Raw genomic sequence first — 14,239 nt, 5'->3', positions numbered from 1 at the left:
AACTGTGCCCCTGAACGGCTAAGGGAGCTGGGCATGTTTAGCCTGGAGAAGAGGAGGTTAAGGGGTGATATGATAGCCATGTTCAAATATATAAAAGGATGTCACATAGAGGAGGGAGAAAGGTTGTTTTCTGCTGCTCCAGAGAAGCGGACACGGAGCAATGGATCCAAACTACAAGAAAGAAGATTCCACCTAAACATTAGGAAGAACTTCCTGACAGTAAGAGCTGTTTGACAGTGGAATTTGCTGCCAAGGAGTGTGGTGGAGTCTCCTTTTTTGGAGGTCTTTAAGCAGAGGCTTGACAACTATATGTCAGGAGTGCTCTGATGGTGTTTCCTGCTTGGCAGGGGGTTGGACTCGATGGCCCTTGTGGTCTCTTCCAACTCTATGATTCTATGATTCTATGAAGGACCAGGTGCACAGCCTGGGAGTCATTCTGGACTCACAGCTGTCCATGGAGGCGCACCGTTCTGCCCGGACACTGAGGTCCAGTGCCAAGGGCCATCTGGTGGTTCCCTCACTGCGAGAAGCGAGGTTACAGGGAACCAGGCAGAGGGCCTTCTCGGTAGTAACACCCACCCTGTGGAACGCCCTCCCACCATATGTCAAAGAGAAAAACAATTACTAGACTTTTAGGAGACATCTGAAGGCAGCCCTGTTTAGGGAAGCTTTTAATATCTGAAGGATTATTGTATTTTAATATTTTGTTGGAAGTCTCCCAGAGTGGCTGGGGAAACCCAGCCAGATGGGTGGGGTATAAATAATAATATATTATTCTTATTCTTATTCATGCCCTTGAATATTTTCAGGGAGAGGACTGTCCCCAATGTCCAAAAGTGGTAGAGGAGGCCAATTGCAGAGCCAAGCACAGCCCCAGGCCAGCTCCTCCTCCTCCTCCTACTACTACTGTGGAGGGGAAGGAGTCAGGAAATGTAAAGAAACTGAAGGTACATTCTTTCACCTTTGGTGGACGTGCCCAAAGATTAAGGCCTTCTGGGAAATGATATATAACGAATTGAAAAAGGTATTTAAATATACCTTCTTGAAGAAACCAGAGGCCTTTCTCCTGGGCATAGTCGGCCAATTGGTGCCAAAGAAGGACAGAACTTTTTTTATGTATGCTACAACAGCAGCAAGAATACTCATTGCAAAGTACTGGAAGACACAAGAACTACCCACCCTGGAAGAATGGCAGATGAATGTGATTGACTACATGGAATTGGCAGAAATGACTGGCAGAATCCGAGACCAGGGAGAAGAGTCGGTGGAAGAAGATTGGAAGAAATTTAAAGGCTATTTACAGAAATATTGTAAAATTAATGAATGTTAGAAGGATGTTGGAAAGAAACTAAGTGGTTTCCAGCTGTAATGCTTTAAGAGTTATGAAAAAAAAGGATTATAAATGGGTAAAAGTTCTATGGTAAGGATTTGCTGAACTAAAAAATTGAACTGGAATACAAAGAAGGGAGGTATGAGGAGGTCCGGGGAAATAAGTGTAAGGAAGTTATGTTATGGAAAATTAATGTGTTTTTAACTGTTTTTATTTTGTATGTTTTTTATTTTTCACTTTTTTTGTTATACCTTAAAAACTCTTAATAAATATCTTCTTTATAAAAAAAAAGGAGTCAGTAGGCCCCAATCTAGTGGCAGCAGCAGCAGAGGAACCATGGCCATTGAAGGTGTGCTGCTGCTGCCATGCTTGGCTCTGCCCCAGCTCCTCTGGTGCCCTGAAATAACGCATCCAAAGTCATGTGCAGCACACCGCAAGCCCCCACATTCTTCTTCGGAAGCTGGCACGTCTGATGAGCACTCTTTGGGTTTGGTTAGTCAACCAGCTAAAGATCCACCCTAACAGTCCAGTCCACATTTTACCAGCTTCCATTGCAAGAATATAAATGGAGGAATATCATGTCAAAAGCCTTGCTGAAATCAAGATACACTATGTCCACAGCATTCCCTTGAGCCACCACAGTTGTAACTCAAAAGAAAGAAAAGGAAGGAAGGAAGGAAGGAAGGAAGGAAGGAAGGAAGGAGATTTGTCTGGCATGCCTTGCTTTTTAGAAAAAAACAGACAAGGAAGTCCCAGTTGGTCAACCATAATGGCACCAACCAGCTCCAGATCTACTTTGTTTGCCCTGAGCTGCCGCTTCTGTGTGAGAAGAGGGCCGAAAGGAAAAAGGGGATAAAATCTGCATCTACACTTGCCCTCTTAAACGACTTTCCTTTCAGGATGTTGAATAATGGAGAGGAGGATCTGTTCAAGCTCCAGTTTCCTGCTCTTATGTCCATTTGTTAAGTCCTGTTCCAACAATCATAATGGTGACTGAACACCCTTGAGTGGCATCTACTGATCACACAAAACAAAGTCCACCAATTGAACATATGTTTGAGCTGATGAATTTGTTTTGAGAGCCAAATATTTGCCAAGAGGGCTGCAGAAAATCCTTCTTCTCCACCTTTCTTTACAGTCACACATGGACTTCCCACCAGGGTGGAAAGTAGAGGAACTGTTTTGAAGAAATGATTCTTAAGCACCACAGGGCCAATTAAAACTTCACCAAGATGGCCGCCAACAACAACAACTTATTATTTCTATCCCACCCATCTGGCTGGGTTTTCCCAGCCACTCTGGGTGGCTTTCAACAGTACATTAGTAAAGGTAAAGGGACCCCTGACCATTAGGTCCAGTCATGACCGACTCTGGGGTTGCGGCGCTCATCTCGCTTTATTGGCTGAGGGAGCCGGCGTACAGCTTCCAGGTCATGTGGCCAGCATGACTAAGCCACTTCTGGCGAACCAGAGCAGCGCACGGAAACGCCGTTTACCTTCCCACTGGAGTGGTACCTATTTATCTACTTGCACTTTGACGTGCTTTCGAACTGCTGGGTTGGCAGGACAGGGACCGAGCAACGGGAGCTCACCCCATCACGGGGATTCGAACCTTCTGATCGGCAAGTCCTAGGCTCTGTGGTTTAACCCACAGCGCCACCCGCCACCCTTAACAGAACAGTAAAAACAGAATAAAACTTCAAACATAAAAAACTTCCCTAAACAGAGCTGCCTTCAGATGTCTGTTTGAAGGAGTCCTCTGTTTGAAGGGCCACCCAGCCAAGTTTGATTTAAAGATTTAAAAACTTTTTTTTACAAAAACCTCTTAAGAAAGGAGAGTAGCAGCCTATCAAATTAGCACCTGGAGAAAAAGACCAAGCCCACAGGCCACCTGGTTAAGGTCCACCCCACTGTGGTAAGATGTATTGCATTTAATTTAAATTATCGCATTCACTTCTAAATTTGTATCCATACATATAAATCAGCATGTGCAAATTTATGCAAATGAGTGTCTTTTATTTTTTAGGCAGTGCATATATGAGCACCTTAAATTAGGCATGACCCTTGGTAGCTCAGTAAATAGCGCAATTGTTTGTGGTCCACTTCATCAGATGCATGAAGTGTATTCCTCAGATATATACAAATGAAATGAAGTTTTTGAATTTCATTTTTAAAAAGAGAGAGAGAGAGAGAAATGAAATGGCCAGTGGGAAAGAACTGCCCCTCTCCTGTCAGTCTTTCATTCTCAGTTGCAGTTTCCAAGGTGGCTTTTCATCTAAAGAACAAACAAAACAAAACAAAACAAAACAAACTATTGGGTCATGTTGCTCTGAATTTTGTACTGACTACAGCAGGAACTTCAGAATATTCAGGAAATCCGAACGTAAATCCTTACTTTGCTTTGAAACTCAGTTTGCTTCATTTCCTTGGACGGATGGCGACAGCATGCAAATGGAAAAAATAAATGCATTTGGGAGCAGAGGCTCACAGTGCACTTGTTTGGATAGAACTTCTTAAAATGTTGTTTTCTGCAGCGTTTGGGTGGGAGAGTTACAGAACAATATTTGCAAATACAGTGGTACCTCAGGTTACATACGCTTCAGGTTACAGACTCCGCTAACCCAGAAATATTACCTCGAGTTAAGAACTTTGCTTCAGGATGAGAACAGAAATCATGCAGTGGCGGCGCAGCAGCAGCGGGAGGCCCCATTAGCTAAAGTGGTGCTTCAGGTTAAGAACAGTTTCAGGTTAAGTACGGACCTCCGGAACGAATTAAGTACTTAACCTGAGGTACCACTGTACAGTAAAGGAATGTTCACCACATAAAGGCTACGGCATCAAGTGATGGATTCCGTGCATGAAATGCTAACCTCAGATCAGCTACTGTGTACAGAGTGCTGCTATCACCTGACATATTCACTCCAAACCACAATACATTTAATTGGAGGAAGGTCACATGTTCAGGTGAGCGGTTGGAAAAGGTGTGTGCCTTTTTCTTAGTGTCATTTTCCTGCTTGCAAATTAGCATATGTCCACCGCACAAAGGCTGGCAATTGTTTAGTTTAGTTGCTTGGAGAAAGCCAAATCCATAATGGCCAGGCGTGTACTAGGGAGAAACATGTTGACAAAATGAATAGACCAATTGGAGGGTTGCTTTGGGCATTCAGCCGTGCTCCGTTCCCACCCCCCTCACCCCCACCGGTTGCTAGGATAGTTGTCAACAGAACTTGAAGCTCCTGGGAGATAACGAATCTAATATTAATAATTGTCTCGTGAAGAAAAAGTGCTGCGATCGATGAATCTGACTTCATATGGAATCTTTTAAATTCCAGCAATCTGGAGGAGGAGGCTGCAGAATTGCAAAGCAATACCTGGGTTAGTTGAATGTTTCAGCCTATGTATATTTAAACATGTAAAATTTGAAACAATTTAAATTGGTGGTGGTGGGCATTTTAGTCCTCAGTAAGCAAGATTTTTTTTTTTAAGTGTCATGATGTTTCCAGCATTACTTTGGCCAGAATTAAAAGGGAATATTCAGCAATCATCATTGTAGAAAATATAATTATATGATAAGGTTTAGTAACTAGGTGACATTATCATTACTTATTTATTATGCCAAGGGTTCAAGAGTAATCCTATGCTCAAGGGTATTTTATAAGCTCCTCCTTCATTTTATTCTCACAAGTACCCTTTAAAATGAGGGACGTGGGTGGCGCTGTGGGTTAAACCACAGAGCCCAGGACTTGACGATCAGAAGGTTGGCGGTTCGAATCCCCGCAACGGGGTGAGCTCCTGTTGCTCGGTCCCTGCTCCTGTCAACCTAGCAGTTTGAAAGCACATCAAAGTGCAAGTAGATAAATAGGTACCACTACGGCGTTTCCATGCACTGCTCTGGTTTCGCGAGAAGCGGCTTAGTCATGCTGGCCACATGACCCGGAAGCTGTACGCCGGCTCCGTCGGCCAATAAAGCGAGAGGAGCGCCACAACCCCAGAGTCGGCCACGACTGGACCTAATGGTCAGGGGTCCCTTTACCTTTTACCCTTTAAAGCAGATTAAAATGAAGGAGTGGCTACCCCAGGAGGGCTGATTTATGATTTGAACCCCATTTTCAGCATGGTTCAGGTGTGTTGTTTTTTTAGGCTTTTAATTTTGTCACTGTGCATAGACTGAACCTATTTTAAACTGAATAACGTTATTCATAATCCCTTTTTGTGGAATAGCCAATTTGGGCAAAAAGAAGGTTGCAATTCGGTCACTGTGCTGCTTAAACCAGGGATACTCATCCACACTTACCTTTGCTGCACATTTCTAGGCACAGGCCTGGGCTGTCCAGGTCTGCGTCTGAGCGCTCCCCCTCCCCAGTGCTTTTCCCTTGGACACCTGCTCTTTACTGCTGAATCGGATCAAACGGCAATCCATAGAAAACTTGCATTGCTGTTTGCTCCGATTTGGCAGTAAAGAGCGGGTTTTCCTGCGGGAAGGCAGCAGAGCAAAACAAAAAGTGTTTGGACACAGATAAAATAAAGCATGGTCCTCTGGCTAGAAAGTAAACAGCAAAGAGATCTGGACTGGAGAAGATTCACAATGTAAGACTATCAGACGAAAGTTTCCTCTAGTGCAGCACCTTTCTCCCTGCAGTGGCCAAGTAGAGACCTAGGAGAAGTTTCCATGGGGGCAACAGACCTCCTCACGGTTGCTACCATTTGACAAGGTGTGTGGGGCCTAGAGTACTTGACTGGGGAAACAGAACTTCATGCCCTTGCTCGTAAATGAAACGGAGCTCTCAACCCGGCTCAGACATTGAAAAATTGCCTGAAGGATAAAATTGGGAGGAAAGAGGACCACATGCCCTGAAGTCATTGGAGAAGAAGTAAACAAGTAACTTTTGGGAAAACGTCATAATTGGTACCAAAACAAACGCAGTACTTTCATAGCTTGCACAATTGGCATCAAAATCCACAGAATTAGTGATCAGTCTGTGCAGAAAGGCCCAAGGATCTGCCAAGTCACACAGGTCTTCCTGAATAAAATAAGCACATGGGTCCCTGAAATATGGAAGCCCTTTAAAAACCTTCCTTAATGGAATTTGAGATGCAAACTAAACATAATTGTTCAGTTTCACCTTGGCTACATAGTTCTTTTTAGGAAACAAAGGCATGCCTCTCAATGAGAAGAAGAAGAGGAGGAGGAGGAGGAGGAGTTGGATTTGATATCCCGCTTTATCACTACCCGAAGGAGTCTCAAAGCTGCTGACATTCTCCTTTCCCTTCCTCCCCCACAACAAACACTCTGTGAGGTGAGTGGGGCTGAGAGACTTCAAAGAAGCGTGACTGGCCCAAGGTCACCCAGCAGCTGCATGTGGAGGAGCGGAGACACGAACCCGGTTCACCAGATTACGAGTCTACCGCTCTTAACCACTACACCACACTGGCTCTCACAGTTGACTCACTTTTCTCTGTCATCACAGGTTGATTTACCTTCTGTTGCATGGAAACAGGATAAGGATGGGAGACAACTGGAAAAGAAAGCCCAGCGTCTGCCATGATCCTATACTTCCACGAATACACATCCCTTCATCTGCTCAGGACACCTCCTTAATGAAGGTATCTGAGGAGGACTGCTGACATTAGAGCTGTGCCAATCTCACGACCTAACCCCTTTATTAAATAAAACAGTTCTTGGTGCTTAGAATAGGGTTACCAGACGCCCCCATTTCCTGGGGACAGTCCCCGGATTTGCGAATAAGTCCCTGGACAAATTCCATCCTCGGAATGTCCCCGGATTTCATCTATTGTCCCCGGGAAAAGCAGTGGCTGCAATCTGAGCAGCCGGCTCTGGCTGGCTTCAGGAGCTGCTCAGAAGTCCCCATATGATGGTGGTGCAGGAGCTCGAAGATGCAGCTTCCAGGCTGCCTCCACTTTCCCTGACCCCAGCAACTCAGCTGCGAAGGGAGGCTTCATGCTGCCTATTGGAGCAGCCTCCCAACTCCTACTTGCATGCAAGCAGGAGCGGGGTGGGGATCTCTCAGCTGTGAAGGGAGGCTTCACACTGCCCATCCAAGCTTGCATGCAAGCAGGTGGGGGCAGGGATCTCTCAGGCAACGGGAAGCCTCCCTTCCCAGCTGAGGGATCCCCGCCCCCTCCTGCTTGCATGCAAGTAGGAATGGGATTGGGGCTGCTCCGATGAGAAGGGAGGCTTCACACTGCCCGAGCCGCCACTCTCAGCCCTCCTTCTCCGCCTTCCATGCCTGACCCACCGCACACTGCTTCCCCACCACCACCACCGAAGAACCAACAACTCAGGGGCTGCCCAGGCTCATGGAGAAAGGAGACAGAAGTTTCGGAGGAAGAGGAAACCTGGTGGTTGAGGTCAAGACAGTGTGTGCTGGTCCCGGGGGGAAGGTTACCGTTGGTGTAGTCAAAGTCCGGTCCTGGGTCACTAGCCTGGAAACAGTTCACAAGGAGCAAGGCGAGGTCTGAAGCAGGAAGCCGGGCGGGGACAGGAACACTGGAGGGTCAGATCTGGGTCCGGGCAGGAACAGGTACTCAACAACGACGTTGCTCCCGCAACCTGGGACCGGGCTGACTGGCCTTTATCTTCTCTGAGGCCAGGGGCGGTCCCGGCTCCCAGGAGACCCGCCTCTCCTGGCCTTAAGGCGAGCACTCCTCCTGGGAGAAACCAGTTCCCTTCGCCTCTCTGCCCTGAGCCTCTGCAGTTCAGGAGAGGCTGAAGGGTTACTGGGCCCAGGGGGAGACTCACCTGTAGGCACTGAGTCCTCAACCACCTCTGGAGCCAGAGTGGATTCACCTGGTGCCTGCTCCTGAGGATACGGCACAGGTGCAGGCGCCTCAGAATCAAGGCCCTGCCCCAGTTCAGCCGGCCCTGGAGGCGGGGACTCCTCTGCAGGCTGGGATTCCTCCGGTTCATCCTCTGAATCGGATTCCCAGGCCATCACACAGTGGCTGCTCACTGCCACCGCCATTGCTGCAGCATCAATGTCCCGAACGTGTAGTATTTATTTATTTATTGTGTCCCCAGATTCATTAAAAAAAAATCTGTTAAGCTTAGCTTAGAAAGGTCTCCTGTTCTTAGTGCAGAGTGGGTCTCCTGTCTTGTTCCACAGTGCCATCCTCAATGTGCTGCACTCTGACATCTCCCTTAGCACCTGCAGGGGCCCCTGCCTCCCCCCTTTATTTTATTTTATTTTTAATATGTGAGAGTGTGTGTACATGCCTGTAATCCCCCCCCCCCGAATGCTTCTGGGCCACACACAGGCCTAAAGAGTTTCATAAGGAAACAGAGTGCTAAACCCACCATAGAACAACATTGCCCAGTGTCCCATTGCCCACTGTCAATCTCCCCCATTTCCCAGGTGAGCACTGCCATCTGCAAGACTTCCCCAAATTACTGCTTTTTGGAGAAGTAGGGATGGAAGACCGTTATATCCCAAATGTTATACATTTTTACATGTTACTTTCATTAATATCCATTCCTATTAGTGCACAATTTCCTCGGATATGTGCATTTTGTGAACGCTGTTTGGAGAACTGTACCACATAATAAGATTAAGTGAAAATCCTGAATGACAGCTATGTTTTAGTTCATGTACTGTTTCAGGGTGTGTGGATTTGATAGATTTGTCTTTAAATGAGAAGTGAAGCTTGCAGGCTGAACACACAGTCTTTGTGACAAGAAGATTGAAGCCCACCTTGCAATCTAGGGGAAGGCAGGTGCCAGACCAGAGGAGTTCTCTGGTGGTGTTTCCTGCTTGGCAGGGGGTTGGACTCGATGGCCCTTGTGGTCTCTTCCAACTCTATGATTCTATGATTCTATGATTCTATGACTTCAGGACCACCCCGAAGGTCTGGCAGCCCTCACCTACAGGTGGTACCCAACATCAAGAAAACTAGTGCTAATATGCCCAGGAACCTCACCAAAATGATGGAGAGGGTGCACCTCCACAGGCACATACCTTCACATGTGGTGGGAGTGTCCCAAAATCTATTCTGGACAACAGCCATACAAGAAATATGTAAAATAACCAAGCAAGTATTAGAAATCACCCCAGAATTGGCCCTACTAAACATCTTCCAAGACAATAGTGCTCATTTACACCACAAAGAACTCATAACCCACCTCCTTTCAGCAGCCAGAAACATAACCAGACACTGGAGAGACCTGTCAGGAGTAAGCATGGACCAATGGTACCAAACAGTATGGGAAACAGCCTTACTAGAAAAATTAACCAATAAACTGAAACTGACACGGGGACAAATAGAAGAAGACGCCTTCACCCCGGTATGGCTTCCCTTTATCACATACACAGCCCAACGAGACAATGAAAAAATCCACCAACAGCATACAAATCAATATGGCTAAACTGATCCAAAACACCCACCCACCCCCACTCACACATGAAAACAAAGACCACCACAGCCAACCACAAATGAACAGCCACACCCTAAGCCAACCCCAACCTCTCTCACCACCAAAGGAACACAAGTGAACAGCAGAGAACCTGCACAAGCGACACCGCCACAAATATTAAGTAAAATAGAAACTTCGCCACCCGAACCCACCCCCACTCGCCTTTCCCCCCTCCACGTCTTCCCCCCCTTTTCTTCTTAATGTCTCAACAAATGAAACGGATCAGTAAAAAATGTTACTTGGGGAAAAGAGAGAGAGAGAGATTGCACATACTTTTGTAAACCAAGAAAATCTTTAATAAAAATACATTTTTTAAAAAAAATGGTTCACCCCAAATGCCTGGGGGAATTGGGGTGTCTTTACTTGATGGCAGAAACCCACGCTTGTCTCACCGCTCAGGGTGACAAAGAACCACTCTCACCACCAACTGTAAGACCTGAGATGGATGATATGGGAGAGGAATACAGCCAGGTTCCAGGACTTTATAAACCAGTACTAAAACCTTGAATTGGACCCTGTAGCAGTCAGGCAGCCAGCTCAAATCCCACAATATTGGTGGTTATATGACCACATGCTGAAGCGTCATTCAGTCATCATTCTTCACCAGCTGCAATCTCTGGACTGTTGTCAAAGGCAGCCCAATGTAGAATACATTATAATAATCTAGCTTTGCAGCCCTGGCTATTTTCTACCTCAGCACGTTTCTGCCTCCGTTGCTTTGCTTTTTCCGTGATAAAAGAGGGAGCGAAGGAAGTCCAGGGTCCTCGTACATTCTCATTTTGCATTGTTTGGGTGGTGGTGGGGGTTTGGGGTGCTGTTTGCCATCTGTAACTAGTCTAGGCCTTGTTCCGACAGGATTTGAAAAGAGGACAGAAGCGCTACTTTTACAGCATGATGAGAATATATGACAGCAAAGCGCCGAGGGAAATGTTGTACCGCCGGTATGTGATCAATCTCCAGCACCAGAACGTGCAGGGTGAGTGTTCAGCCAAGGCATCTCCTTGCATCAGCACCTCCGAGAAATTGGAGAGCAGCAGAGAAAATCCGGAGACTTGAGGGGATTATGAGGCAAGGTTTATGGGCCATGAAGGTACATCAGACACACAGCCGGAGCACATGGTGGTTTATAGGCAGAGTTCACACAGTCTTCAGCCAAGAGGCTCTGCCGTTCTCAGCAGGGACGAGGGGAAGAACAGGCAGTGAAATGATGTAGGTCTGGTGTTATTTATGCTACATTCATCCACTGTGCAGTTTGTCTTCGGTTCCTCTCCGCAGAACAGATACAAACACACACAGAGACAGCTGAAAGACAAATGCTTTAGAATAAATGTTTAGCTCTCGTAGCAGCCTTAGAAAAATATCAAACCAACACATTTCTCCCAGACGCACAAAACACCAGGGGCTTTCCTCCACATGTCTCCCAAACGCTTGACGTTAAAACTAGGATTGGAAACCTTCTCTAGGAGAGCCACTCAGGAACAAAGACTTCAAAATGAAGAGTTAGCATTAAAGGGATTGTGTGATCAGTTCTGTGATTCAGAAAAGACAGCTTCTGTGTTCTCCCAATTCAAGGTTTTAGCTCAGTGATACAAGCCATATTTTGCATTCAAAAGGTCAGTGTTTCCCAAACTTGGGCTTCCAGCTGTTGTTGGATTACAACTCCCAGCATCCCTAGCTAGCGGGACCAGTGGTCAGGGATGATGGGAATTGTAGTCCCTAAACAGCTGGGCAGTCAGCCGGGCGCTCTCGCTCCTGGCTCGATTTGGGTCAGCGGTCCCCCCCCCAGTTGACGCGCTGGGTGTCCCCAGTTCCCCCTTGGGAGTGGCAGCGGCAGTCTCAGCAGCCCAGAGCCAGCCTGGTAGCGCAGTTGTCTCTGGCTGGCTTCAGGAGCTGCTTGCTGCCGTGACACCCGCCATTTTGCCTTGCTGGAAGTCCCCATATAATGTGTCTTGTGCCGTTGAACCAATCACGCAACATTCATTCGCTATTAATAAATCTATAACACTTAAAATATAAGTCCGGGGACATTAAATGAAATCCGGGGACATTCTGGGGACGGATTTTGTCCGGGGACAGATTTGTAAATCCGGGGACTGTCCCCGGGAAACGGGGATATCTGGTAACCATAGTATGTGCTCCCTGTATTGTTTCTGCAGGAGAATGCAGACTTGCCATTTCTAGCATTAACGGTAAGGTAGGAGAAACAGGCGCAATCACTTGCTCCTGGAGCCATTTCCCAGAGAAGGCAGATGATTAAACCTGGAGAGTCCAGACCTGTGCACAGAAAAGCAGGTCTGGATTTTCTCTTCCTTTTCTTTTTCGCTGATTCGGGTGGCTGGGTTTTAAAATACGATTTATAGAATAGAAATGAGCAAGTCCCAGCCTCAGAACTGCAGGTGTAAAACAAACGAATGATTTAGCCTTGCAGTGCTTACTATTTTGTCAAAGCTTTTTAATGCGAAGGCCCTAGTGACAAACCAAATATGAAGTTCAGAAAATCCTATTGATGGCCCTGTTTGTCACAGGAATAACAAAAATGCACAGGCAAAACAGAAGCAGTTAACAGGGGAGCAAAATCAGATGTAATTATTCTGTGAAGTATGCATTCTCTATTTTATGTTCTGCTAAACTCTGATTGATTAAATTAGAGGCAGCCTTCCCATTAAACTGGATTTATTATGAGAACAAGGTAACTATCGCTACCTAGTGCTAAGAACCATCTTTCTTAAAGGAAAGGCTTGCCCCTTTCCCCAACACTTTGGGAAACAGGCTAGTCCCCTTTCAAACTATTTGAGTGCTCCCAATGTCAGGAGGCTTGCTTGTGTAAATTAAAGACAAAACAGCAGCTCTAAAAGGAAAGAGGGAGTCGAAACGTTCATCTCACAATTAAGGCTCCACAAAGTAGGTCTTTCTCATCTTTCACTCCTGCAATCATTGAAAACCATGTCACATCGCCACAGGACAACAGCTGACAGCAGAAGGCTCACCAACTCCTTTTTGCAATTACCGTTGTTATTTTCTGACTCCACGCTCTGTGCGTGGCAGGGAGCCCTATTCATTCCATCAACTTTTATGGCCTCTCCTGCTCATGCTGACTAATGTGATGACACTAGACCAGTTGTTCAGCTGTCCTGGACACGTTTGCCAGCCCAAAGGAATAACCGGCCATCAGAATAACGCACCGCTTGCCCCCTCGTCCCCATGTATTGATGCACGGGTGCCTTTGACCATTATTGACTCCTTTAAAAATATTTTTAAGGGCTCATCACAAAGCAGCAAGTCAAATATTATGCATCCTACCTGAAAGATTAAAAAACCCCGCAGAGGAATCAAGGCTGGGAACTGCACCTCCCTTGAAGACAGACCCCAGGAAGGCAGAGCTCGGTTTCTGTAATTAAATGTGAATCAAAGAAACCAGAGATGACTCACAGTCAGTGAAAAAGGATGAATCACTTTTCTTCCATGAGAACTGGACATTTAACGTTACATCCAGAAGTTGCGCTAGGTGCTTACAAAGCTAGCTGGTAACTCGTCTTTCTGTTTTTATTTTATTTTTAAATGCACACTCTCTTCTAGGAAAAACCGCTCAAAATTTCCATAATTTTGCATGCATTATATATGAAAATAGATATTTGAAATCTTGCAGAATTTGCCATTTTGTGCCATGGAGGGGAGGGGGGGAATGGTAAGGGTAAATGTGAAATAAGGAGACCCGGGATAAATGGGGGGGGGCAGTGGACACATATTTGAAGCAAGACCTGGAAACCACCAAGAATGCAGAATGTTCCAGTTCCTAAACTTGCTTGTTTTCAAACACGTGTGCGTGCACATGCACACACACACGTACAGACCTCCCCCTCTATAGACACATATACACAATGGCTAGAAACTTGCTTAAATAAAATGAAAGTGTTGATTCAGTGTAAGATTTTGCCTGAGGAGGAATTTGTATCCTCTTATCTTGCCGATCAGAAGGTTGCCAGTTCGAATCCCCATGACGGGGTGAGCTCCCGTTGTTGGGTCCCCGCTCCTGCCCACCTAGCAGTTCAAAAGCATGTCAAAGTACAAGTAGATAAATAGGTACCACTCTGGCGGGAAGGTAAACAGCATTTCCATGCGCTGCTCTGGTTCGCCAGAAGCGGCTTAGTCATGCTGGCCACATGACCCAGAAGCCAGCTCCCTGGGCCAATAAAGCGAGATGAGAGCGCAACCCCAGAGTTGTCTGCAACTGGACCTAAGAGTCAGGGGTATCTTTACCTTTACCTTTATCTGTAATCACAGCTCTGAACTACTTGGTAAAGATGTGTACAAAACCGATGTCATCTTATAGAGAAGAGCCTGTTCAGAGTGGGCCCTCTGAGCGATGGTATAGGACAGATTGCTTAAAGCTTCCGACTGTAGAATGAAAATTACAGGTTAACATTGGATGCGTTACGATGGTGTGTATGGAAACTGACACTCTAAGTTGTCTCTGACACCTTT

General features: G+C 46.2%; 1 protein-coding gene across 1 annotated transcript; it reads left to right on the top strand.

Annotated features, from left to right (window-relative positions):
- Positions 1-4,494: 4,494 nt before the first annotated feature.
- Positions 4,495-13,155, top strand: FAM216B (family with sequence similarity 216 member B; the record flags this gene model as incomplete). The annotated part of the gene is given in 5 exon segments (XM_082234717.1): positions 4,495-4,704; positions 6,798-6,933; positions 10,613-10,733; positions 13,017-13,066; positions 13,069-13,155. Coding segments are annotated over 4 exon segments (357 nt in total). The 5' UTR covers positions 4,495-4,704; positions 6,798-6,834.
- Between the last annotated feature and the right edge of the window lie 1,084 nt (positions 13,156-14,239).

Source organism: Podarcis vaucheri (genome assembly GCF_965113315.1).
Source record: "Podarcis vaucheri genome assembly, chromosome: 8".
In the NCBI taxonomy this organism is placed as follows: Eukaryota; Metazoa; Chordata; class Lepidosauria; order Squamata; family Lacertidae; genus Podarcis; species Podarcis vaucheri.
This window is presented reverse-complemented; position numbering and strand designations above follow the sequence as displayed.